At 43.9% G+C, this 27,633-nt stretch overlaps 2 protein-coding genes across 9 annotated transcripts in view; one reads left to right on the top strand and one right to left on the bottom strand.

Annotated features, from left to right (window-relative positions):
* The window catches only part of GLT8D2 (glycosyltransferase 8 domain containing 2), a 56,030-nt gene extending 28,531 nt beyond the window's left edge, over positions 1–27,499 (bottom strand). For 3 of the 8 annotated variants that reach the window (XM_061206599.1, XM_061206604.1, XM_061206607.1), the window contains exons 1-3: positions 26,564–26,659; positions 23,464–23,514; positions 16,153–16,616 (exon numbers count right to left, since the gene is read on the bottom strand). The gene's annotated coding sequence lies outside the window, so the exon portion shown is untranslated. Of the gene's footprint in view, positions 1–16,152; positions 16,617–23,463; positions 23,515–26,563; positions 26,678–27,387 lie in introns of those variants that run through there. The other 5 variants (XM_061206600.1, XM_061206605.1, XM_061206601.1 and 2 more) reach the window with 4 other exon arrangements.
* Positions 26,640–27,633, top strand: part of HCFC2 (host cell factor C2) — a 41,387-nt gene continuing 40,393 nt past the window's right edge. The window contains exon 1 of the mRNA XM_061206598.1: positions 26,640–26,880. Coding sequence (XP_061062581.1) covers positions 26,718–26,880 — 163 coding nt within the window. The 5' untranslated portion in view covers positions 26,640–26,717. The remainder of the gene's footprint in view (positions 26,881–27,633) is intronic.

Raw genomic sequence — 27,633 nt, 5'->3', positions numbered from 1 at the left:
ATCAGAGGGCAGACAGCAGAAGCAAGAATAACTACAATCCTCCAGCAGGTGGAACTAAAACCACATTCACAGAAAGATAGACATGATGAAAAGGCAGAGGGCTATGTACCCCATGAAGGAACAAGATAAAATCCCAGAAAAATAACTAAATGAAGTGGAGATAGGCAACCTTCCAGAAAAAGAATTCAGAATAATGATAGTGAAGATGATCCAGGACCTCGGAAAAAGAATGGAGGAAAAGATCGAGAAGATGCAAGAAATGTTTAGCAAAGACCTAGAAGAATTAAAGGACAAACACCTAGAAGAATTAAAGAACAAACAAAAAGAGATGAACAATACAATAACTGAAATGAAAAATACACTAGAAGGAATCAATAGCAGAATAACTGAGGCAGAAGAACAGATAAGTGACCTGGAAGACAGAATGGTGGAATTCACTGCTGCGGAACAGAATAAAGAAAAAAGAATGAAAAGAAATGAAGACAGCCTAAGAAACCTCTGGGACAACATTAAACGCAACAACATTCTCATTATAGGGGTCTCAGAAGGAGAAGAGAGAGAGAAAGGACCAGAGAAAATATTTGAAGAGATTATAGTCGAAAACTTCCCTAACATGGGAAAGGAAATAGCCACCCAAGTCCAGGAAGTACAGAGAGTCCCAGGCAGGATAAACCCAAGGAGAAACATGCCGAGACACATAGTAATCAAATTGACAAAAATTAAAGGCAAAGAAAAATTATTGAAAGCAGCAAGGGAAAAACGACAAATAACATACAAGGGAACTCCCGTAAGGTTAACAGCTGATTTCTCAGCAGAAACTCTACAAGCCAGAAGGGAGTGGCATGATATATTTAAAGTGATGAAAGGGAAGAACCTACAACCAAGATTACTCTACCCAGCAAGGATCTCATTCAGATTCGATGGAGAAATCAAAAGCTTTACAGACAAGCAAAAGCTAGGAGAATTCATCACCACCAAACCAGCTCTACAACAAATGCTAAAGGAACTTCTCTAAGTGGGAAACACAAGAGAAGAAAAGGACCTACAAAAACAAACCCATAACGATTAAGAAAATGGTCATAGGAACATATATATCGATAATTACCTTAAACGTGAATGGACTAATTGCTCCAACCAAAAGACACAGGCTTGCTGAATGGATACAAAAACAAGACCCATATATATGCTGTGTACAAGAGACCCACTGCAGACCTAGGGACACATACAGACTGACAGTGAGAGGATGGAAAAAGATATTCCATGCAAATGGAAATCAAAAGAAAGCTGGAGTACCAATACTCATATCAGATAAAATAGACTTTAAAATAAAGAATGTTACAAGAGACAAGGAAGGACACTACATAATGATCAAGGGATCAATCCAAGAAGAAGAGATAACAATTATAAATATATATGCATCCAATATAGGAGCACCTCAATACATAAGGCAACTGCTAACAGCTATAAATGAGAAAATCGACAGTAACACAGTAATACTGGGGGACTTTAACACCTCACTTACACCAATGGACAGATCATCCAAAATGAAAATAAATAAGGAAACAGAAGCTTTAAATGACACAATAGACCAGATAGATTTAATTGATATTTATAGGACATTCCATCCAAAAACAGCAGATTACACTTCCTTCTCAAGTGCACATGGAACACTCTCCAGGATAGATCACATCTTGGGTCACAAATCAAGCCTCAGTAAATTTAAGAAAATTGAAATCATATCAAGCATCTTTTCTGACTGCAACACTATGAGATTAGAAATCAATTACAGGGGAAAAAAACATAAAAAACACAAACACATGGAAGCTAAATAATACGTTACTAAATAACCAAGAGATCCCTGAGGAAATCAAAGAGGAAATCAAAAAATACCTAGAGACAAATGACAACAAAAACATGAAGATACAAAACCTGTGGAATGCAGCAAAAGCAGTTCTAAGAGGGAAGTTTATAGTAAAACAAGCCTACCTCAAGAAATAAGAAAAATCTCAAATAAACAATGTAACCTTACACCTAGAGGAACTAGAGAAAGAAGAACAAACAAAACCTAAAGTTAGTAGAAGGAAAGCAATCATAAAGATCAGAGCAGAAATAAATGAAATAGAAACAAAGAAAACAATAGCAAAGATCAACAAAACTAAAAGCTGGTTCTTTGAGAAGATAAACAAAATTGATAAACCATTAGCCAGACTCATCAAGAAAAAGAGGGAGAGGACTCAAATCTATAAAATTAGAAATGAAAAAGGAGAAGTTACAACAGACACCGCAGAAATACAAAGCATCCTAAGAGACTACTACAAGCAACTCTATGCCAATAAAATGCACAACCTGGAAGAAATGGACAAATTCTTAGAAAGGTATAACCTTCCAAGACTGAACCAGGAAGAAATAGAAAATATGAACAGACCAATCACAAGTAATGAAATTGAAACTGTGATTAAAAATCTTCCAACAAACAAAAGTCCAGGACCAGAGGGCTTCACAGGTAAATTCTATCAAACGTTTAGAGAAGAGCTAACACCCATCCTTCTCAAACTCTTCCAAGAAATTGCAGAGGAAGGAACACTCCCAAACTCATTCTACGAGGCCACCATCACCCTGATACCAAAACCAGACAAGGATACTACAAAAAAAGAAAATTACAGACCAATATCACTGATGAATATAGATGCAAAAATCCTCAACAGAATACTAGCAAACAGAATCGAACAACACATTAAAAGGATCATACACCATGATCAAATGGGATTTATCCCAGGGATGCAAGGATTCTTCAATATACACAAATCAATCAATGTGATACACCATATTAACAAATTGAAGAAGAAAAACCATATGATCATCTCAATAGATGCAGAAAAAGCTTTTGACAAAATTCAACACCCATTTATGATAAAAACTCTTCAGAAAGTGGGCATAGAGGGAACCTACCTCAACATAATAAAGGCCTATACAACAAACCCACAGCAAACATCATTCTCAATGGTGAAAAACTGAAAGCATTTCCTCTAAGATCAGGAACAAGACAAGGATGTCCACTCTCACCACTATTATTCAACATAGTTTTGGAAGTCCTGGCCACGGCAGTAAGAGAAGAAAAAGAAACAAAAGGAATCCAAAAAGGAAAAGAAGAAGTAAAATTGTCACTCTGCAGATGACATGATACTATACATAGAGAATCCTAAAGATGCCACCAGAAAACTACTAGAGCTAATCAATAAATTTGGTAAAGTTTCAGGATACAAAAGTAATGCACAGAAATCTCTTGCATTCCTATATATACTAATGATGAAAAACGTGAAAGAGAAATTAAGGAAACACTCCCATTTACCATTGCAACAAAAAGAATAAAATACCTACGAATAAACCTACCAAGGGAGACAACTATAAGACACTGCAGAAAACTATAAGACACCGATGAAAGAAATTAAAGATGATATAAACAGATGGAGAGATACACCATGTTCTTGGACTGGAAGAATCAACATTGTGAAAATGACTATACTACCCAAAGCAATCTACAGATTCAATGTGATCCCTATCAAACTACCACTGGCATTTTTCACAGAACTAGAACAAAAAATTTCACAATTTGTATGGCAACACAAAAGACCCCGAATAGCCAAAGCAGTCTTGAGAAAGAAAAAAGGAGCTGGAGGAATCAGGCTCCTGGACTTCAGACTATACTACAAAGCAACAGTAATCAAGACAGTATGGTATGGCACAAAAACAGAAATATAGATCAATGGAATCAATGGAATGGATAGAAAGCCCAGAGATAAACCCACGCACCTATGGTCAACTAATCTATGACAAAGGAGGCAAGGATATACAATGGAGAAAAGACAGTCTCTTCAATAAGTGGTGCTGGGAAAACTGGACAGCTTCATGTAAAAGAATGAAATTAGAACACTCCCTCACACCATACACAAAAATAAACTCAAAATGGATTAGAGACCTAAATGTAAGACTGGACACTATAAAACTCTTAGAGCAAAACATAGGAAGAACACTCTCTGACATAAATCACAGCAAGATCTTTTTTGATTCACCTCCCAGAGTAATGGAAATAAAAACAAAAATAAACAAATGGGACCTAATGAAACTTAAAAGCTTTTGCAAAGCAAAGGAAACTACAAACAAGATGAAAAGACAACTCTCAGAATGGGAAAAAATATTTGCAAACGAATCAACGGACAAAGGATTAATCTCCAAAATATATAAACAGCTCATGCAGCTCAATATTAAAGAAACAAACAACCCAATCCAAAAATGGGCAGAAGACCTAAATAGACATGTCTCTAAAAAAGACATACAGATGGCCAAGAAGCAGATGAAAAGCTGCTCAACATCACTAATTACCAGAGAAATGCAAATCAAAACTACAATGAGGTATCACCTCACACCGGTTAGAATGGGCATCATCAGAAAATCTACAAACAACAAATGCTGGAGAGGGTGTGGAGAAAAGGGAAGGAACCCTCTTGCACTGTTGGTGGGAATGTAAATTGATACAGCCACTATGGAGAACAGTATGGAGGTTCCTTAAAAAACTAAAAATAGAATTACCATATGACCCAGCAATCCCACTACTGGGCATATACCCAGAGAAAACCGTAATTCAAAAAGTCACATGCACCCCAATGTTCATTGCAGCACTATTTACAATAGCCAGGACGTGGAAGCACCCTAAATGCCCATCAACAGATGAATGGATAAAGAAGATGTGGTACATATATACAATGGAATATTACTCAGCCATAAAAAGGAATGAAATTGGGTCATTTGTAGAGACGTGGTTGGATCTAGAGACTGTCATACAGAGTGAAGTAAGTCAGAAAGAGAAAAACAAATATCGTATATTAACGCATATATGTGGAACCTAGAAAAATGGTACAGATGAACTGGTTTGCAGGGCAGAAATTGAGACACAGATGTAGAGAACAAACGTATGGACACCAAGGGGGGAAAGAGGCGGGGGGTGGGGGTGGGGGTGTGATGAATTGGGAGATTGGGATTGACATGTATACACTGATGTGTATAAAATGGATGACTAATAAGAACCTGCTGTATAAAAAAATAAATTAAATAAAATTCAAAAATTCAAAAAAAAAAAAAAGAAAAGCCACAGACCCTGTTTTTGTAGCCCTCCCAGCTTCCTTTTTCCCCTCTAAAAAAGTGTTCTCCTCTTGCCATGAGGGAACTTGCACGTGGCTCACCATGGTTGCAGACCTCAAATTCTCTGCTAATTCTGAAGAAACCCATTTTTGCTGGCGGAAAAAAAAAAAATTTCATCTTAGTTTGGAAATCTAAAATTACATTTTGTCACATATTCATTCATTTCTTTGTGGCATTTTCCAGGAGTTGGAAACTGACTTCCTTTATCTTAAAAAACAAACAAACAAACAAACAAGCTAATTTACCATAAATAACAATTTGTCTTGAAAACTCAAAATTTATTTTAAAATTAAATTGATCCTTCTTAATTACGGTCCTTCAAAAGAACTTCTGAACTTGACGTTTGACTGGATGCAGCCGTCTGCAAACAGGGAATAGTAACCTTTAGAAATCAGCAACATGACAGAGAAGGCAGGATAGCATAGTACCCCAGGGTTTCTTTATGAACCAAAGTGTTGTGAGAACTTGTTGGCAGGGATCTAGGGAAACTCTTCAACAGGGATTTCATTCAAGCCTTTAACTCACTGTAAACAACTGGCTACAATGTCCCTTTCATTTTCCCGGGATATAGACTGTACACCCAGGAGCTCTGAGTGCATTTGCAATGGCCCTTCTCCTTTTCTGCTCTTGCACTTGGGAAAGAATTGAGTCAAAAAGCATGCTACTTACAATTCTTCTGAGATTGGTTTCAGGTACCTTTTATCCATTTACTATTCTGGATGATATACATTCGGCTAACTTTTTGAGGTAATGTCAGCCTAGAATGGTCTTTGGCCACATGTCTGTTCCCTTCCAGAGACCATCTGGTATCACAGGAGAGAATGAGGGGGAGGCCAGAAGGCTCTGGGCTCCACATCCCTGAGGCCAGCTCCTCTCTGTATATCCCAGTCAGCCAAGCCAATCAATTCCCCTCTTTTCCTTAAACTTCTTTGAAATGAGGTTCAATTTCTTGCAAACGAATTCTTACAAATACATTCCCTGTGGCCAGAACGGGATGGATATAGTACTAATTCCATTTTTCAAATGAGGAAATTGTGGCTCAGAGAGGGTCAGTAACTTGCTCAAAATCACACAGCTGGTAAATAGTAGAACAGGGACTTGAAATTAGGGCTCTCTGACTTCAAATCTGATGCTCTTTAACCACAAGGTTCTGAAACTCATGAAAGGCTATTCTGGCTACCCCAGAGGCAGTTGAGGTGGGCTCCAGGTAACAGATGTCACTGTGTGTTGATGAAATTTCACAGCTCCCAGGCAAGGTTGGTCTGCTCTCCCTTGAGTGCTCCGTTACTCTAACTACTGAACTCATGCCAAAGAGTAAGTGCTGACTCATCTGGCAAGGGGGCTCATCTTTCCCCTGTCCAGCACGTTGCAACTCTAAAATCTCTTCAAGATAAAATAAGAGGGGCTTCCCTAGTGGCGCAGTGGTTGAGAATCCGCCTGCCAATGCAGGGACACGTGTTCGAGCCCTGGTCCAGGAAGATCCCACATGCCGCGGAGCAACTAAGCCCGTGGGCCACAACTACTGAGCCTGCACTCTAGAGCTCACGGTCCACAACTGCTGAAGCCTGTGCACCTGGAGCCCGTGCTCTGCAACAGGAGAAGCCACCGCAGTGAGAAGCCCGCGCACCGCAATGAAGAGTAGCCCCCGCTCACCGCAACTAGAGAAAGCCCGCGCGCAGCATTGAAAACCCAACGCAGCCAAAAATAAATAAATAAAAATTTTTTAAAAAGATAAAATAAGAGGATTCAGGAAACTGATATGCACATCTAATTGCAAGGCACAGCAGTAGTGAGCCAAGGAGGGAAATTCCTGAAGCAGATTCTTGTAGGAAACCTTCTAAGGTGCTTTTAGAATACAAGGCAGAAAGGAGTCCCTGAGAAGCATGTACCTCCAAGAGAAAGCCTGTTTCATTTACTTTTTATTTTGTTTTTTTTTGGTCGTGCCTCACGGCTTGCAGGATCTTAGTTCCCTGACCAGGGATAGAACCCTGGCCCCTTGCAGTGGAAGCATGGAATCCTAACCACTGGACTGCCAGGGAATTCCCTGTTTCATTTACTTTTTAAAAAACATATGAAATTGTATAAAGATTCGGTATGCCTGATTGGCATACTTCTCTCCCTCTTCACAATTTCATCTCATCTCTGACAGTGGCACGTTCCGTTTAAGCTGCTGTAAACTGGTATTTCCAGGGCTTGCAGTCAAAAGCATTCTAATAGATTAAGTAGGTGCGCAAGAGATGTTTGCAGCTTCTAGAGAGCAGCTGATGGTATGGATTTGGCAGAGGGATCAGAGCTGTAAAGGGGTAGAAGAGTGATGGGGGAAGTCAGGGACGAGAGCTGGAGGAAACAGCTGCAAGACATCTTAAGAAGACATAGAATAAGAAGCAGAGATCTGGGGCCAAGGGAAATGAGTGTCTGGGGCAGAGCCTGGGAGAGCATATTCTGGGTTACCATGGTTCCTGCCTACGAGCAAGTGCAGCACAGGACTCATTACTATGCGGGCGAGGCCCAGGTGCACAGGAGGTGCAGGCCACCTGCCCGCTCTCTCCTCCTCTACACACGTCCTGTACGTAGCCTACGGGACCCCACACTCGCCTGCTTTCCCACCACCTTTGGGGACCGCTCATCCTCAGCCTCTTTGGCTGTTCCCCCATCTCTGGAACCTCTAAATGGTGGACTCACCTAGCTTGAAATACCATTTATATGCCTACAACTCCCAAATTACTGTCTCCAGCCCAGATCTCTCACGTGGACTCCAGACTCCTAAAGCCAAGTGTCCACTGGGTGGCTCCACTTGAAGGCATCCTCATGTCCAAATTCGAACTCCTGACATTTGCCCAAAACACACATCTCCCATCATCTCCCCCAACTGCACAACGGCAACTCCATTCTTCTAATTGCTCCAGCGAAAATAAGCTTGGTGTTATCCTTGACCCTTCTCTGTTTCTCATTCCCCACAGATGGACTGACCACAAATCCTGTCAGTTCCACCTTCAAAATATATCCATGATCTTCACCACCAGTACCGCCTTCTCCCTGGCCTGATCACCACCATCCTTTGACTGGATGATTCTGCCTGCGTCTCCTTTTAGTTGGTTGTGTTGTTTTCTGTTTAAAATTCTCCAAGCCCTCACTATTTCTCTCAGAGTAAAAGCCAAAGTCTGTACAGTGTCCTACAAGATCTCACCCGATCACACTGGCCTCCTTGCCAGGCATTCTCCTGCCTCAGAGCCTTTTACACTCGTTCCCTCCACCGGGAATGCTATTCCCTTCACCTGGAACACTCCTGCCAGATATCCATGTGGCTGGCTCCTTCGTGTCCCCCAGACTCAGTCAAAACCCCCTAACCTCAGCAACACATATGTCACTTCTCCTCAGCAATGAACACCGTCCAACATACTGCCCATTTCATCACTGGTTTATTGTCTGCCCTCCCGGTGATAGGCTATAAGCTCCTTGAAGGCAGGGCATTTTGTTTGTTTTGTTCATTGCCATATGCCCAGCATGAGTGCCTGGAGATATGAACCCTCAAAAATATTTACAGACTTATATAAATATTTTTATAATATAAATACTTTTGTAATATAAAAGTTTTATAGAACATGTGACCCTCTCCTACAGGAAGCTGCGCAGCACCTCAAACCTCATCTGTCCACAACTGAAATGAGCACCTGCCCCACAGAAGCTCCTCCTCAGTGTTCTCTGAGAATCCTCTTCCACCACTCCCTCCCAATCCCTCATCCAACCAATGCCTGATTCCTACAGTTTGACCTCCTAAGTGTTTCTTAATCCATCTCCTTTCTACCCTGCCTCATCTCACTGATTAACTCTGCAGTAACTTCCCTCCTGGACTTCCTGCCTCTAGGATTTCTGCTCCCTCCCCTTGCCCAATCCATCACTGGTACAGCTGTCACAGTGACTATTTTTGTTGTTTAATAATTATAGTAAATTAATTTGAAATATACATGCAGGTTGAGTACCTTTTTTTTTTGGCCACGCCGCCTGGCGGATCTTAGTTCCCTGACCACAGATGGAACCTGTGCCCCCTGCAGTGGAAACGCGCAGAGTCTTAACCACTGGACTGCCAAGGAAGTCCCGAGTACCCTTATTTTTTTGTTCGATTTTTCCTTTTCTTTTTATCACTTGAAACATTTCAAGTCTACCAAAAAGTTGAAAGAATGAATTTTCATATACCCTACACCAGATTCACCAATTGCTAACACGTTGCCATATTTCCTTTCTCTCTCTCTCTTCTTCCCTACCTCTGTATATACATATGTATGTATATATATATACACATGACTCTTCAGCCCTAAATACTTCAGTGTGCATCTCTTAAGGACAAGGACATCCTCCTATATAATCACAATGCCATTATCACATCTAAGAAAAATAACATTAATTTAACATCACTGGATAAGCAGTCCATATTCAAAATGTCCCCATTATTCCAATATTGTTTTTTATAGTTTGGTTGTCATATCTTTAGTTTCTTTTACTCTTGATCAGTCCCACCTCACCACACTGCCTTTTTATTTTTCATGAACTTTTTTTGGAAGAAGACAAGCCAGTTGTCTTGTAGAATCCTACTGACTAAAGAGTTACTATATGATCCAGCAGTCCCAATCCTGGGCATATACCCAGAGAAAACTAATTGGAAAAGATACATGCACCCCAATGTTCATAGCAGCACTACCTACAATAGCTAAGACATGGAAGCAACCTAAATGTCCATTGATAGACGAATGGATAAAGAAGATGTGGTATATACACACACACAAACACACACACACACACAATGGAATACTACTCAGCCATAAAAAAGAATGAAATAATGCCATTTGCAGCAACATGGATGGACCTAGAGATTATCATACTAAGTGAAGTCAGAAAGAGAAAGACAAATAGCATATGATACCACTTATATGTGGAATCTAAAATATGATACAAATGAGCTTATTTACAAAACAGAAACAGACTCACAGACATAGAAAATAAACTTATGGTTACCAAAGGGGAAAGGGGTTGGGGGGAGAGGGATAAATTAGGAGTTTGGGATTAACACATACATACTACTATAACGTAAAATAAACAACAAGGACCTACTGTATAGCACAGGGAACTATATTCAGTATCTTGTAATAAACCATAACAGAAAAGAATCTGAAAAAGTGAATATATACAGTATATAAAAAGTGTATACAAACACACACACACACACATACTCATATATATAACTGAATCACTTTGCTGTACACCAGAAACTAACATTGTAAATCAATTACACTTCAATCAAAAAAACAAAAACAAACAAACAAAAAAACCCCACTACTCTGAGTGTTCCTTTCCTCCCTAAAGCCCTTCACTGGAAATCCAGTACCAAAAGGTTAAGATTGGAGCTTAAGATTCCCCTAGGTCCTCTGTGCCATGCCTTCCGTCTAAGCTGAACTGATTGAAAGTTAGTCTCCAGCCCTCCACTGTCCTTCACACCCAGGTCTATGCTTCTCTTTTTTTTAATACATTTATTTATTTATTTATTTATTTATTTATTTATTTTTGGCTGCATTGGGTCTTTGTTGCTGCTCGTGGGCTTTTCTCTGGTTGTGGCGAGCGGGGGCTACTCTTTGTTGTGGTGCTCGGGCTTCTCACTGCGGTGGCTTCTCTTGTTGCAGAGCACGGGCTCTGGGCGTGCAGGCTTCAGTAGTTGTGGCACGTGGGCTCAGTAGTTGTGGCTTACGGGCTCTACAGCGCAGGCTCAGTAGTTGTGGCGCACGGGCTTAGTTGCTCCGTGGCATGTAGGATCTTGCCGGACCAGGGCTCGAACCCGTGTCCCCTGCATTGGCCGGTGGATTCTTAACCACTGTGCCACCAGGGAAGCCCTCTATGTTTTTCTTGTCGCTGAACTTTGGTTCATTCAGTCCCCTCTGCCTGGAATGCCCTTTCCCCTCCTCTTTCCCCAGTAAATTGCTACTTGTGCTTTAAAGACTCCTCCTCCTCCTTCAGGAAGCCTTACCTGATTACCCTGCCTGGGTGCTCCCCTAACCTCCATTCCTATGCCTATCCCTGCACTCAGAACACTGTGTTCTAATATCATGGGTGTGCCTGTCTCCTCCACTAAACCATGAGATGACAGAGGACAGGGACTGTGGCCGACCTACCTCTGTGTGCCTCAAGAAATGTGTGTGGAATGAATGAGTGAGAAATAGGAGAGAGGAAGAAAGGGCTCTTGTTGTTCTGTTCTTCAATCCCAGGAAGAAAAGGGTCTGCATACCCTCACTAAGGAAAAAGCCAGAAGGAGGGTAAAGCCAGGTTGATGGTCCCACTACAAGAATAAAAGCAGGGGCTTCCATGGTGGCGCAGTGGTTAAGAATCCGCCTGTCAATGCAAGGGACATGGGTTCGAGCCCTGGTCCGGGAAGATCCCACATGCTGTGGAGCAACTAAGCCCATGAGCCACAACTACTCATCCTGTGCTCTAGACCCCGTGAGCCACAACTACTGAGCCCACGTGCCACAACTACTGAAGCCCGTGCATCTAGAGCCCATGCTCCGCAACAAGAGAAGCCACGACAATGAGAAGCCCGCGCACTGCAACAAAGAGTAGCCCCTGCTCGCCGCAACTAGAGAAAGCCTGCGCACAGCAACGAAGACCCAACGCAGCCAAAAATAAATAAATAAATAAACAAATAAATAAATTTATTTTAAAAATAAATAAATAAAAGCGGAGGCCTCAGGTCTTCTTATTGACCTTTCTCTTACCATCACAACAAGGAGCCCCAGAACCATGTCCCCTGAGCCTCTGTAAGCTTTCCTAAGCTGAGTGACTTCTGTGTTGTAGTTTCCCCGTAGTAACAAATAATCGCACCTTCAGCATTAAGAGCCCATAGGCCTGTCTTCAGGACAGCAAGAAAGATGCAGCTGGGGAGTCATCTCACAGCGTTGGAAAGAGGAAATCCCTAGGTAAGGCCCTGGATGGTTGGAGCTTCAAAGAGGAAAGGTCCTAGGGCCTGTGACTAGGAAGAAAAAGGAGAGCTTAGGGAATTGACCTGGACCAGAGAAATGTCTGTTAGGTTTAAAAACAGGTCCCAGATGATCTTGCATGGGGAGTTGTTTTACCAAATGTCGAAGAGTTTGGGCCTGTGGTCAAACCTGGAAAGAATGTCTTAAGACCTGGCAGTGGCTAAGGGGATTAGCTCTGCCTTGGAAGAAAAGGCAAAAGTGGGAGGGACTCCAGAAAAGTATTCCAAAAATCAGAGCCCATAAGTTTTATTTTACATGCCAACTCTAATCAGTTGGTAGGAGCTTTCAGGATTGACAAATTGAGGAGTCTAAAGCCATCACAAGACTCAGTGAAAGAAAGAAGGAAAGAAGGAAGGAAGGAAGGAAGGAAGGAAGGAAGGGCACTGTGATTGATTAATCATGTCTGCCATGGGTTCAGGTAAGGAGGTAATAAGAAAGGACCTGGGAATCAAAAAGGAATATAAAAGAGGGGCTCCTAAAATGTATTTTTGAATGACTTAAATCTGGCAGGGCATGTACCTGAGTGGAAATATCATGGGTTTTGTCATTAGACAGAGCTGACTTTGAATCCTGGTTCTGCCTCATTTCTTACGGTGTAATCTTGGGCAATTTACAAAACCCAGTCTGTAAAATGGGATTGTTTTGCAGGTTAAATTAAATAATTTATTACAATGATAATAGGAGACACTTACATAGTAATTTCTATTAGCAAGGCATTGTTCTAAGACCTTTATATGTATATTAATTAATTTGATTCCCACAACAACCCTATAAGGTTATTCTTCTCAGTTTACTGATGAGGAAACTGAAGTTCAGGGAGGTTAAGAGACCTGCCAAGAAGCTCTGTGATTTCACGGTATGCTCTAAGACTTGACCCTGAAGTTCACATGTGCATAAAATACGTTTAATAGAGCACTTCAACTTAAACCAGGCAGACTACAGAGTGATGAACAGGACAGGAGCATGGGTTCACTTGAAGAAAAGAGAAAGAAGGACAAAACCAGGACTTAGGAATTTGGCCTCCAACAAAACACCTCTGGCCTTTTTACTTTTTGCTGGAGCATGAAAGGCTTACTCCTGATCCACCAAAATAAGCAGGGTGGGGATGTCTTCAGTTTGCGGACGACCCATCCTGCTTTCTCCTGTGATGAATTGAGGCATTCTTTCACAACATGGCTTTAGACCAGGTGCCAACAAACTACAGCCAGATCCTGCCCATCACCGTTTTTTAAAAATAAAGTTTTGTGGGAACATAGCCAGGCTTATTCTTTGATGTTGCTGTTTGATGTTTTTTCCACGGCCATTTCCACACTACTTCCGCATAACTGAGTCGTCATGATGGAGACCATCTGGCCTGCAAAACCACCTATCTGGCCCTTTGCAGGGAACGTTTGCTGATCCCTGCTGCCCACCTTAGGCCAGACTTTCTACATATCAACATTCTACGTGATCAATCATCTGTCCTTAACCAGGGAAGGGAGAACAAGATGTCCCCTTGGGTGTTCGCCAGGAAAGGTATGAAGTAGGATGTCCATGAGAGGAACCAGGGTGAAAACACGTGTGGTCAGGATAGGATATTGCAGGGACTTCCCTGGCAGTCCAGTGGCTAAGACACCGCTTCTACTGCAGGGGGTGCGGGTTTGATCCCTGTTCGGGGAACTAAGATCCCACATGCCACATGGCATGGCCAAAAAATAAAAAATAAATAAATTTTAAAAAAGAATAGGAGGGCTTCCCTGGTGGCGCGGTGGTTGAGAATCTGCCTGCCAATGCAGGGGACAAGGGTTCGAGCCCTGGTCTGGGAAGATCCCACATGCCGCAGAGCAACTGGGCCCGTGAGCCACAACTACTGACCCTGCGCGTCTGGAGCCTGTGCTCCGCAACAGGAGAGGCCGTGATAGTGAGAGGCCCGTGCACCGCGATGAAGAGTGGCCCCCACTTGCCGCAACTAGAGAAAGCCCTCGCACAGAAACGAAGACCCAACACAGCCAAAAATAAGTAAATAAATAAATAAATAAATTTATAAAAAAAAAAAAGAATAGGATATTGCAGAGTGCCTATGTTAATCTATGTGATGTGATAAAATGGCTCTGTGTCAACTGGGAATCACAGTGTTAAAAAACAAACTTAAGCAGATTTCTCTTCTGCAGCAGTGGTCCCCAACCTTTTTGGCACCAGAGACCGGTTTCATGGAAGACAATTTTTCCACAGACGGTGGGGGGAGGCTGCGGGGGGGACGGTTCAGGCGGTAATGAGAGCGATGGGGAGCGGCAGATGAAGCTTTGCTTGAGCTCGCCCGCTGCTCACCTCCTGCTGTGCGGCCGGTTCCTAACAGCCGCGGAGCGCTACCAGTCTGCGCCCCGAGGGTTGGAGACCCCTGCTCTGCGGGACTTCTCAGGACCTTTAAAATGCCATCATGCCTTGAGAGTGCTGAGAGGGGGATATGGCTCACAGAACGTATTTTCCCCACGGGACTATCTTCTTTGGAACATTCTTTGGCAGACGCTGAAATAAAAGAAATCTTTAGAATCATGCCCCCTGGGAACTAGGAATGAAAATGGTGAGGGCTGTGGCTTGCTGAGCATGTCTTTCTCTCAGCAAGGGAAGAAGCAGGAGAACTAAAGAGAGCCAGAGTGGGAAAAAAGGAGAGGTGTTTGAAGAGAAGAAGGAAGGAAGCAGAACCCTGGAGAGACAACTTGGACGGATGTGAGGAACACCTGGACGACTGGACTATGGGAGGGAACAATGTGTCAAAAGCAGGGCTGCGGTCCAGTGCAGGATGTGTGGTCACTTTCACCATCACCATTGTCATCATCAGCACCACCAGAGAAGCTGACCTCCCCTGAAGCCTCACTACTCTGCAGATCCTGCATTATGTCCTTTAGACACATGATGTCGCTTAATTCCCATTTTACAGATGAGGAGATAGAGTCACCCAGAGTCAAAGCTTGTAAAGCTTATAAGTGGCAGCGCATAGACTCACCTCTGTGAGTCGCACCCCAGAGCCCATGTTCCCACCACTGCCCTGCACTGCTCTACTTCTGAGTTAGATGGAAGCCTGGAATTCCATTATGCAGCACGCAAAGGATACTGTATACAAATGCAACACCAAAACATTCAGAGGAAAAGACAAAACAAACCAATGTCACTTTGGATATTTGGCTGCACGGGCCAAACAGCTAGAGGACTGACTTTTTTCCACAGCACATTCAGATGTTTGGATATCATATTTTCTTCCTCTCTATCTTCTTACTCTTGTATTAACTATCCCTTCTTAACTTATGTCATAAGTTATATATCAGGCTTAGCCAATGTATTATGCTTGCTCATAAAGTGAACAAAAGAAGACCTTTTTTTGAAAGTTAAAAAGCATTTTCAACCCGACCGTTATGACTACCATATTTACAATAAGCCTCATTTAGATTTCATACAACTGCCAGTTCTTTTGGGGGGATTGGGGCCCTCAGAATAGCTTCCTAGGACAGATTTTGAAAACATGAATCACAGCTCAATTAAATCTTTTGTGGCTCAGAAACATACCAGCATTAAATGCTAGCATTTATCCAGTCCTAGCTAACAGATGATTTCCACACTTAAAATATGATGAAAATAGTAAGTAAATCACACTATTTGGGGGTAGGGGGACGGAGATAAACCCAGGTCTGGAAAAGCAGTCCAGGATGTGAAAAATTTGCACATTGAATATTTTGGATTTGCAGCGATGGCAAAAAAAAAAAAAAAAAAAAAAAGAAGAAGAAGAAGAAGAAGAAGATTCCGCTAGCATGCTACAAACATCAGCTGGAGTGCCTGAAGGTGGTTTGCGTGGGACAGTCCACCTCTGATTTACTTTCTTGCATCTACAGCAAAATAAAGGACAGCTGCCAGCAGGCCAGGGTGAAATAGAAAGGCTGTCACCCTGCTGTAAATTTCTGTTTACCTGGTGAGCGGTGAGGGCAGGGCTCCTCCGTCCAGAAGAGCTGCAGGGCAGAGCATTCAAATCGTGGCTGGCCCTGGGATGCTGCCCTTCACACTGCTTCAGCTGCTTCTACAATCCCATTGGAAATCTCAAAGGGCTGGAGAGCCTCAAGGCCAATATTCCGTTTCCAAGACAGTCTTCCTCCCCCACTGCACCTCCCCTGCTTGCGCAGACTCTGGAGCAGCTCGGGTTTCTTCCACCCCTGTTCCAGGCAGCTGGGAATCTAGGCGTTGTGCTGGCCGAGTGATGCGGCCCCTGAAACCACTTCCAGATGGGCTTGGCGGGTCAGACTTCCTCTCCCAGCGTCCTCCGGCAGCCCGCAAATCATTTCAAAAACAAGGCTGCTCTGGAGGAAAACATTCCAAACTGGAGAAAAGCAGACGCTTGGAGGGTGAATTTCCACCACACATTGGGTCTAAGGTAAACTTTGAGACGGCAGAAGTGAAAAAATTAAGTTCAGACTGATTTTAAGAATATCTTTCCTGGCCACTAGCTTCTCCTAAAATGCCCTAGTCATTAAAATGCTGTTGTCCCCAAATCAAAGCCCAGATAAAAACTGTGGTCTCCCTTCGACCAAGGCAATGATAGTGACAGAAATTTCAAGATGGTGTGTTTTGTGACTGAACATGGAAAGGAATCAGGCAGTGAATCAACCCCACCCAGCTCTGTGCTGTTCTGTGTTCCTGCCATTGATTCTCAGAAATCCAGGAAATGGTGCCAGCACTTTGCCTGGGACCATGGAATTTATTTAGCAATGGCCTCTCTCCCTCATTCCTATAAAGAAATGAGTCTGCCTCTGCTCACTGCCACCTTCTAAAGTGGTATTGCCCAATAGAAATATAATGCAAGCCACATTGTCATTGAAAATTTTCTAGTAGTCACTTTAAGAACAAAGAGGTAAAATTAATTTTAATGATAAATTTTACTTAACATAATATATACAAAAATATTATTTCAACATGTAATTGGTATAAAACTTATTAACAAGACTTTTTCTTTTGTATGAAGCCTTTGAAATCTGGTGTGTATTTTACACCTGCAACACATCTCAATTCCCAAACTAAATTTCATCAGAAACAATTGATATGTATTTAGATTTGATAAAATTTACAGTTCAAAAAATAGATTCACATATTCAGGTTGCTCCAAACATACTTCAGAATTTTCCAATAACTGAATCGTGAATCAGTTTTTCAATTTAAATTGATTAAAACTAAGTAAAATTAAAAATTCGGTTCCTCGGGACTTCCCTGGTGGCGCAGTGGTTAAGAATCTGCCTTCCAATGCAGAGGACGTGGGTTCGATCCCTGGTCAGGGAACTAGATCCCACATGCATGCCACAACTAAGAGTTCGCATGCTACAACTAAGGAGCCCACCAGCCGCAACTAAGGAGCACACGTGCCGCAACTAAAGGAGCCAGTGAACCACAACTAAGGAGCCTGCCTGCCACAACTGAGACCTGGTGCAACCAAAAATAAAAAATAAATAAAATAAAAATAAAATAAAATAACAAAAAAAGAAATTATGTTTGTTTAAAAATAAATAAATAAAATTCAGTTCCTCAGTGGCACTAGTCATTTTTTTTTTTTTTTCTTGGCTGCGTTGGGTCTTCGTTGCTGCGAGTGGGCTTTCTCCAGTTGTGGCGAGCAGGGGCTACTTTCACTGAGGTGTGGGCTTCTCATTTCGGTGGCTTCTCTTGTTTCAGAGCACGGGCTCTAGGTTCGCGGGCTTCAGTAGTTGCAGCATGCGGGCTCAGCAGTTGTGCCTTGCGGGCTTAGTTGCTCCAAGGCATGTGGGATCTTCCCAGACCAGGACTCAAACCCGTGTCCCCTGCATTGGCAGGCGGATTCTTAACCACTGCACCACCAGAGAAGCCCCTCCTTTATTTCTGCTGGGCCATGTGCTGAGCTGCAAGAGGCTTACTGTCTATGACCTATATTTCCACATTGGATGCACAGATTCTCCCCTGGGGAAGAAATGAGAATAGAAAGACATGTAGGATATAAGGGGCACCCTAAGTGTAGTGGCTACCAGCTTGGGCTCTGGAGACAGACAGACAGACCTAGGTGTTAGCTCAGATGTTATACTTACACATTCCCGAAAATCTCACCTTCAGTTTCCTCACCTGTAAGGTAAGGAAGCTTCTTGTGAGGGTTAAAAGACATCATGCATGTAATGCACTCAGTAAGGGCTCAGTACATGGAAGTTATTATTATTGTTGTTGCATGAAGACACCCCAAGGTATAAACAAGAGAAAGAAATTGTAACAGTAAGCAACCGGTAACTTTTTTCAAAAAGTCCAAATGCGTTATATGCTGTTTCAAACACTGGTAGCCTGGTACTACTTAATAACCTCTCTGCTTCTTCCCTTCAAATAGAAACACTCTGTCATTTGAGGTGGCAACTGTTCAGTTAAAAATACTCACCTCCTCAGAGGTCCTGAAGCCAGAGCGGCATGTGAGCAGAAGTTGGCTGTCTATGACTTCCTAGAAAGCTATTGTTTTCCTGGCAAAGAGCTGTTTGGTGCCTTTTGCCCTTTCCTCCTTTCTGAAACCCAACCTTGGTGCCTGGAGGTGCAGTCGCCATCTCGCAGCCCTGTGGATGAAAGGCCCACCCCATGCTGCTGCATATGGTCCCACGGGCTGCGCGCAGAGACCGCCGAGACCGCCGTGGCAAGTCAGTCAGGGTCCCGGCAGGACACAGATGGCCCACCCCAATGAGCTAATGGTGAAGACTCTGAAAACAGGCACTATTTGAAAAGGTGTAGTCAGTGTTAGGGAAACATGGTTAAGAATTGATGCTATAGCCTGGGGTTGGCAATGCAGGGAGCCATTACCACCCGAAGTCCTGCAGGCAAGAGAAGGGAGTGGTTACCAGGAGTGGGAGAAAGCAGCTGCAGGGAAGGGCTGCCCAAGAGGAGCAACCTCTGTTCACCCCCACGAAAGGGACTAGGAGGTACCTTACCCCAACCTTACAATCTCCTGTGGGTGGCGCCTCCCATTGGCCAAACCCAACTGGAAGTCAGAGACCTGGAGACGTCAGGTGATGTAATACATTTAGGTCAGCCTCACGGCACTGAACAAGTTAAAGAAGAGTGGAGAATAGATCTTCATAAGCAAATGGAAACTATCCGTGCCCTGGCGTTGGGTGACTCAGCAGCCCTGCACATGTTAAGTGAGGAGGGCAGAGCAAGAACACAGGAGACGCCTCAGTCCCGATGGCACCGGGAGTCACCACAGCAGCCTGAGCTGACTACTTACGGAGCATCTAACCGTGTGAGGAAAATAAACCTGGATGCGGTTAAGTCACTTCGGTCAGGTTTCAGTTATCTGCCTGAACACTGTCCTATGTGATCTATATGCATTTTCGATTTGTGCTATCATTAGTCAACACAATGTATATCTGAGTCATTATTATTCCATGTTTATTTCTTATTAGTAGAAAGCCAAATGTTCATCATTTCTTACCCAATGGGCCTGCCTTGGCTGAGTGTATTACTTTGTAGATAAGTAGGTAAGATAAACTCTATTAAGGCTGATAAATGTGACTGGAAGGAAAGGAAGCAGCATTGTGCAGCAGCAGTGAATCACTGCATTGGGTCAGGCTGACAAGCCTCTATTTATTGCCTCGGTCTCCCAGGGCTGGGCTCCAGGATCATCCACATGGGGCAGGAAATACAACTATGGGGGCCTCAATTCTCTCTCTTTGGCTGGTGGGGCTCAGTGATGGGTCATCTCCTTGTCCAGAGCTTAGCTGCTCTGGCTCTTGCCTGCTACCCCCTGAGCTGCAGCAATCGCTCCTGCACCTGACTCTTTGCACACAGGGTCCCTTTCTCCCACGTGAGATGACTGCTTTTCCTCCCTGGCTTTTGTGCCGGCTCCTTCCTCTGGTAATTGGTGTAGGCTCTACCTGGCCTGGGGTCCTGGCTTGTTCTGGCCAGCTGCCCTCTCCAGGCCTTGGCCGCAGCTCTAGCCACGGCTGGAGCCCTGTGATCTGGGAGCAGATCTCTCAGACACCATCTACTTCCTTCATCTCAGGAACAGCGCCTGCCTAGGCTCTCTGCTGTTGAGCTCTGCCTACCTGCTGGCACTCCTCAAAACCCCTTCTCAGACTGCTGCCAATAAGCCCTTGGCCTGAGTCCTCAACTGAGATTAAGGTATCCCTTGGACACGGCCATTTTACACTCTTGGCTGAAAACACTGCACTGTCTGCCACCTCCCAGCACCAGCCCCTCCCTCTCGGACTGACTCCTCAGTGGCCCGTAGCTCAGGAGGAGTAGAAACAGTAGTAATATAATGAAAATGATAGAAGTTAAACAATCTATTACTTACTAAATGCTAACCACGTGCTAGGCATTTCATAAGCACAGCACTGTCCTTGCTCTGCGTGGCATCAGCACAAATTTCAGTCACCACAGTGTAGTTTAATAACATCAGTCCCCCTACAACACAGTTCAAATCTGTTACCACAGTATATCAACTGAGTAGCTGGATAATTACTAACTTTGCTGCTAGCTTTTCAGTCCACAAAATTACTACGCTGATAACAGAGCCACATCAATGATGAGTGACCAATCATGTCACTTCTTTGACAGTCTGTCAGTGATTGGTCACTGGATAGCTGTTATTCAGCTTATGTACAGACAGCAAAGCGTGTAGTTGTGTTGCTTCATTAATTCCCAGTGATAAATCCATGTGACATCTACAAAAATGGATAATAGAATTGGCCAACAAAGAGAAAAGTTAGCAAAGAAACAAAAAATGATAATAGTGGGAGTGACATTCAAATCAAAGGTAAATGAAGGTAGAGAAGAAATTAGTTGGCCGTGGGATGATACTGTCGCTATTCAACTCTAGCTATGCAGCCAGAAAAATCTAGTAAGGGTGATTTTACGAACATAAATAAGGAAAGTGGTTGTGATGAGAGGGATGGAGATGTTCCAGAGGAAATGACATGGGCAAAAAATTCACATTAGAGGAACTCTCAAAGGTATTTTATGATGTTAAAAGTGCAAAGGATAAAATATGGGAAGCTGATCCAAACTTAGAAAGGAGTATGACCATTTTCCAAGGCACAGAAAAGATGCTCACTCCTTACAGTAAGTTATATGGCAAGAAGGTAAGCACTGCTCAGCTGCTCTTGGTAAGTTTTATACCAAAACAAAAACAAAAACAAACCCTGAATATTTAATTTTCATCTTCAATATGTCCAATGTTTTAAATTACACTAGAACAAATAAATATTAAGTCTACTATTTTTTTCATTTCTTTAGACATTTAAAACCAACAATAAGAGAACTTTAAATATTTTGACAAAAATATTTAAAGATCATGAACAAAACAATTGTAATTTTTCCCATTAGTAATTAAGATCGCTTTGCAGGGTTTCAGCTTCCATGGCCATTTTCACAGAACTGCACTCTCATGCAAAGCAAGGACAGCCTGTACTTTGCATATATTATCTCAGTTGATCTTCAAAATAACCTTAAGAAATAGATGCTATTACAATCCCCATTTTATAGACAAAGCATCTGAAGCTCAAAGAAAATAAGTAATTTGACCAAGACCACATAGCTAGTAAACGGCTATGCCTATTGAATTCTAAATCCCGTGATCTTAACCTCTATGCTATACTGAGATTCCAGGTAAATGATGGTGTTTGATATGGGGGAGCGGGAGTGAAGGAGAGAAAGTGGTGACAGATGAAGGCATCTTCTCTAACGTAACTTCAAAAGGCTAGAGCAGTGCTGTCCAATAGAGCTTTCTGTTTTCTAATATATTTTTATAGAATATAAACAATTATATAATCTATGAGATAGACATACATTCAACACTAGTACATGTGTAAATCTACATGTACTTCTGAATCCATCTTTTCTTGATACTCTAGGATCTTGCTCAATCAAGTTTCAATCTGCCCTGAGACAGGCCTACTTGGTTAACTCACCAATTCTCATTTCCAACTTTCTTCTCCCTTGCCTGTTTCTCATTATTGAGGCTAAAAACAAACAAACAAAAACACTTTCCTAGACTCCTATAGCCACCCTCCTGCAAGAAGACCCCCACAGTCTGCTCTTCTCTTCTTTCTCTGTGATAGAACCTTGACTATTACCTGAGCACTTGGCCATTCTAAATAAAAACTACATTTCACAAACTTCCTTCAACTAGCTGTGGCCTTGTGACTAAATACTGGCATATGGGATGTAAGCAGAGATAACATGTACAATTCCAGAATGTGTTCTGGAGATGGGAACATTCCTTTCCCCTACTCTTTCCTGCTGGGTGGAGTGTAGATGCAATAGCTAGAGCTGGAGCAGCCATCTTGGATCATGAGTTGGAAGGAGGAATTCCAATCCACAAAGTCTGCAAATTCCTGAAGATGTGGTGAAATAGAGCTGCCATGCTGGCTTTGGACTGCCATTTCCAAAGTTCATTTACATGGGAGAAACATAAACTTTTAAAGCCTATTTCTGTCTCTATAGCTAACGTAATCTTAATATAACAAATGCCCCAGTTCTGGCCAGTGAAACCTAAGAGCAAGTATGCTGGGTGGCTTCTGGGCAAGATGCTTTTCCTCCCTGTAAAACGAAAGCTCTATTTCCCCATCCTGGCTGTCCTCCTGCTTCATGCCTTTGGGCATGGTTGTATGGGGACACAATGTCCAAAGGTACAACGACCTTCTTTTGACCATAAAGGAAAAGTCAAGAGAAATTCAGAGCTGCTACCTGGAACCGTAACACCACTGAACTGCTGAATTAACCCTAGACCTACCTACCCCAGATTTCTTGTGCGAGATAATTAAGTGCCTTATCATTTAGCCACACTGTGTCGGATATTCTGCTACTTGTAACAAAAAGGATTTCCAAATGACATATTCTTTTGCTATGATTTAAATGTTTGTGTCCCCCTCCAAATTCATATGTTGAAATCCTCACCCCCAAGGTGATGGTGTTAGGAGGTAGGGTCTTTGGTATTTTGGTGCTTAGGTCATAAGAGTGGAGCCCTCATGAATGGGATTAACGCCCTTATAAGAGACCCCAGAGAGCTCCTTCATCCCTTTCACCAGGTAAGGATACAGTGAGAAGTCAACAGTCTGAAACCTGCAAGAGTGTCTTCAGCAGAATCTGACCATGCTGGCACCCTGATCTTGGACTTTCAGTCTCCAGAACTGTGAGAAGTAAATTTTGGTTGTTTATAAATCACCCAGCCTCTAGTATTGTGTTACAGCAGCCTAAACAGACTAAGACGTCTCTATTGCTCCTTCAGTCTTACCTTTTCAACTGGATCCTTCTTCTGAGCCCACAATCATGTTCAAGTTTCATCCTTGGAAAAGAATAAGAAGAGTTTGCTCTGTACACAGCCATTTCTCCCCTCCAGCCACTGTTTTTTCTTTCCTTTTGGGGGCAAGTCTCTGTAAAACGTAGACTATACATGTTATCTGTGCGTCCTCACTTGTTATTCATTCTTCGATCTTCTGTGGCTTCCCTCCTCCCACTCCACTGAGTATTTTAATCTAGACCATTAATAACCTCTTAGTTTGCAGACGTTGCTTCTTCATCTTTTTCTTATCTGACCTCTCTATGGCTCTTGGCTTTGATAACCACTTCCGCTCTGTGAAAGCCCCTTAGCCTGTGGCTTGACATCGCCCTCACCCAGTTCCCTTTTGACTTCTCTGGCTATTCGTTCCCCATTTCGTTCATGAGAGCCTCCTGCTGTCTTTACCTCTTAAAAGTTGGTTTCTTCAGGGCGCTATTCTGCCTCACTCTTCTCTTCCCTTTCTACACTCACCTCCTAGGTGGTAACTTCCATTCTTAAAGTTTCAAAGATTGAAGGTAGCTTTCTTGAGAATTGGGGACCTATTCTAGACTCCTCACTTAAGCAGCGTTGAGTCAAAGGTGCTCTGGTAAAATATCTTTCCCATTGGATTAAGCATTCTGTCATGTATTGAACTGTGTCCCCCCAAAAAAGATATGTTTAAGTTCTAACCTGTGATTGTGAACTTATTTGAACATAAGGCCTTTGCAGATGTAAACAAGTTAAGGTGAGGCCATTAGGTGGGCCCTAATCTGATATGACTGGTGAACTTATAAGAAGAGAAGAAACACAGACACACAGGGACAACACCATATGATGATGGAGGCAGAGGTTGGAGTGATGCTGCTACAAGCCAAGGAAGGCCTAGGATTGACGGCCACCAACCAGAAGCCAGAAAGAGGCAAGGAAGTATTCTTCCCTACAGGTTTCAGAGGGATTATGTCCCTGATTTTGGATTTCTAGACTCTAGAACTGTGAGACAACAAATTTCTGTTGTTTTAATCCACCTGGTTTGTGGTACTTTGTTACAGCAGTCTTAGGAAACTAATACAGACCTCCACCACTGTCCTGAAGCTCCTTATCTAAGCAACCAGTTATCACTTGTAATCTCCTTTGTCTTAACATTTTGCTTTCATCTCTCCCTTAGTTCAGAGATTTTCAGACTTTCAAATATCATACACCAGTTTTGATTTTTTTAAATTTGAATATCAACATTGGGTTTGCAACTTTTAATTTTACCCTTAGTCTTTTGCTATAAGGACATTAAAAAAACAAAACAAAACAAAAAAAACTACCATCCACTTACAGCATCAGTCATAAAAGTAAGGACATTTTAACACTAAACTCTCAGAATAAAAAAAAATTCTTTAAATGAAGTATTTAAAGTTTTATGAAAAACTCATGGCTCTACCCCAACTTTTCCAGTATTGTTTCAGATACATAAAAACTTTATAACTGAAACATTTAAGAGCCCATGTTGTGTATGTGACCAAGAAAAATATCAGTACATAAATATTCATAGCTTTCTTTCTTTGTTTCCAGCCACCTTCCTATTCCGATTCCAAATTCTCTTTGACCATATTATGAAATTGGGGAATTAATCAGTGACAGGAAGAACTTGAAAAGCAGGAGCTGGAAAGAATACTAAGAATTCCTTTTTAAAAGGGAGAGAATTACCTCTCAAAAGGAAGTTTAGATGAATGAGAAGGTGGGAGAGGCATGGTTAGGTTTGAGGGAATTGGGGGAGGAGAGATGAGCTAGGCATACGAGAGAAACTGAAAATAGTAAGATGAGGGAAATGAAATTTTAGGAAATTTGGCCTACATTATGTGTATTCCCTCTTTGATACCTTCTTGAGAGTGTGAGGTAGGGATTTAAATTGCTTTCATTCCCCGCCCCCCCACCTCTGCCGCTGGACTTGTATCTCTTTGAGTGTGATTCTGGGTAGGACCAAATCACAAAGCAGCCCGGACTTAACAGGGTTACTTATGACTGTATTCACAGTAAGTATGGTATAGTGGTTAGGGGTTGGGGCTCTGGAATCAGAAGTTCTGCGTTTGAATACTGGCCCTAATTCTTTTCTGCTGTGTGCCCATGAGAAAATTACTTTACTTTTCTGTGCCTCATTTCCCCATCCACGAAAGGGAAATAACAGTACCCACTTCACTGGATTGTTACGAGAATCACAAGTTAATTCATATAAGGCAAGGAGGACAGTGCTTGTCAATGAAAGACCCTCAAATGTTAGATAGTAATAAAAGACAAATCTATAACCTCCCACCTGCTTAAACAAAACAAAACAACTTTCGCGGCTCACCGTTCCTAAACTTCTTGGCATGTCACCCCCGCAAATCTGATCTGCCTAATTTGCCTTTGCAGTCTTAGCTCCGACCTTCCCTCCGGTGTTCCTAGCCGCGGGTGGCACGCAGCGCTCGCGGCCTCTCCACCATGGTCCAGACTCCCTCCCTCCCCCCGCCTTCGCGGGCATCCACTACGCCCCGGCGCTCTGCGCGCAGTCACGCCCTCGGCGGAGATGGACTTCCCTCTCCTCTCCCCGCGCTCCCGGCACTTCAAAACCTCTAGGAGAGCTTTTCTCCTGCTGTGTTGTCATTGTTTAAAGCATCTGTCCCCAACCTTTTTGGCACCAGGGACAGGCTTCGTGGAAGCCAATTTTTCCACGGAATGGGGGGCGGCAATAGTTCAGGCGAAGAGGAAGCTTCGCTCACCTCCTGCTCACCCCCTGCTGGGTGGCCCCTTTCCTAACAGGCCCGGACAGGTTGTGGTCTGCGGCCTGGGGGTTGGCGACCCCTGTTTTAAAGGGTCTGACTCGCCCGCACATCCTAGATGCTCAAAGTGGCCGTAAAGGAAAACGCTGTATCTTCTCCCGCAAATAAAAAACTGGAGGCTCTGGATGGGGAGGGGAGACTGGTCGGTAGGAAATTTCCTTCCACCCTAAAATCCCTTGTCCAGGGTGCCAACACCAGCCACGTCACCCGGGGGCGGGGGCGGGGCTCCCTTGCCAGGACCCCCTCTGCTCCCCTCAGCCCTCCATCCTCACCCTGGACGCCCGCGGTCACGTGACCATCCTCCTCCTCCGTGGGGTTCCCTCCCTCCCGCGTGCACAGCTGGAGGCGGGTCCCACCTCTCCTCCCGGAGCAGCGGCGCCGGAGCAGGCGCGGTGCATTGTGGACAGAGGGGCGGGGGTTGGGAAGATGGCGGCTCCCAGCCTCCTCAACTGGAGGCGGGTTTCCTCCTTCACGGGGCCGGTCCCCCGCGCCCGGCACGGACACCGAGCGGTGGCCATCCGGGAGCTGATGATCATCTTTGGAGGGGGCAACGAGGGCATCGCCGACGAGCTGCACGTCTACAACACGGGTAGGCGCGGCGGCGGTTCTTCGGCCCCGCCTGTGGGAGCCGCGGAGGGGGAGGGGAGACGAGGCGGCGGCCGCGGCCCTGACAGCTGTCACCGCCGGGTCACTACCTCCTCCGGCGGGCGGCGGGGAGCGAGTCTCGGCCGGGAGGCCCCAATCCCGCAGCGTCCCGGTCCGTAGCTCCGTTTCCCCGGGGTTCGCGGGGCGGAACCGGCCCCCGAGCGGGGCGCGCCGGCCCTCGGGCAGGCGGTCCCGGACCCCCCCGCCCCAGCCCTGCTGGCGGACGTAGGCGAGAGAGACTGTTTCCACCCGCCTGGGCCTCTTCCCGAAGTCTCGCCCACTCCGGGGCCCCGAGATCCCTCCCTGTCAAAACCCACCTCCAAACCAGAGCTCCTCCGGGCCTTTCCCGTCTTTGCCTGCCTGCCTTCCTTAGGAGGAAGGGAATATAGGGGAGATGAGGAGGGAAAACGAGAGGCCTTCTGGTACTTTCACCCCAAATACAGCCCCGTACCTGGCAGTTGGCAGTCAAGATTCTTACCCCGTTGGTAGCCCTCTTCACTGGCGGGGAAGTGGCTCGTGGGTGATACCGGCGCCTGTCTGTGTGCCCAAGCTCAGCCGTTCGGCGCTCGGGGAGGACTGTCGGCTTGAGCGCCGCTGCACATCAGAAATGCCCCCGGCCGCGGAGGCCCTGACTTTGAGTACCTCCGTGGAACAGAAAGGAGGTTGGAATTTCATTTTTCCCACTTGTAAATGCGCC

Source organism: Eubalaena glacialis, chromosome 11 (genome assembly GCF_028564815.1).
Source record: "Eubalaena glacialis isolate mEubGla1 chromosome 11, mEubGla1.1.hap2.+ XY, whole genome shotgun sequence".
NCBI classification, from domain to species: domain Eukaryota; kingdom Metazoa; phylum Chordata; class Mammalia; order Artiodactyla; family Balaenidae; genus Eubalaena; species Eubalaena glacialis.
This window is presented reverse-complemented; position numbering and strand designations above follow the sequence as displayed.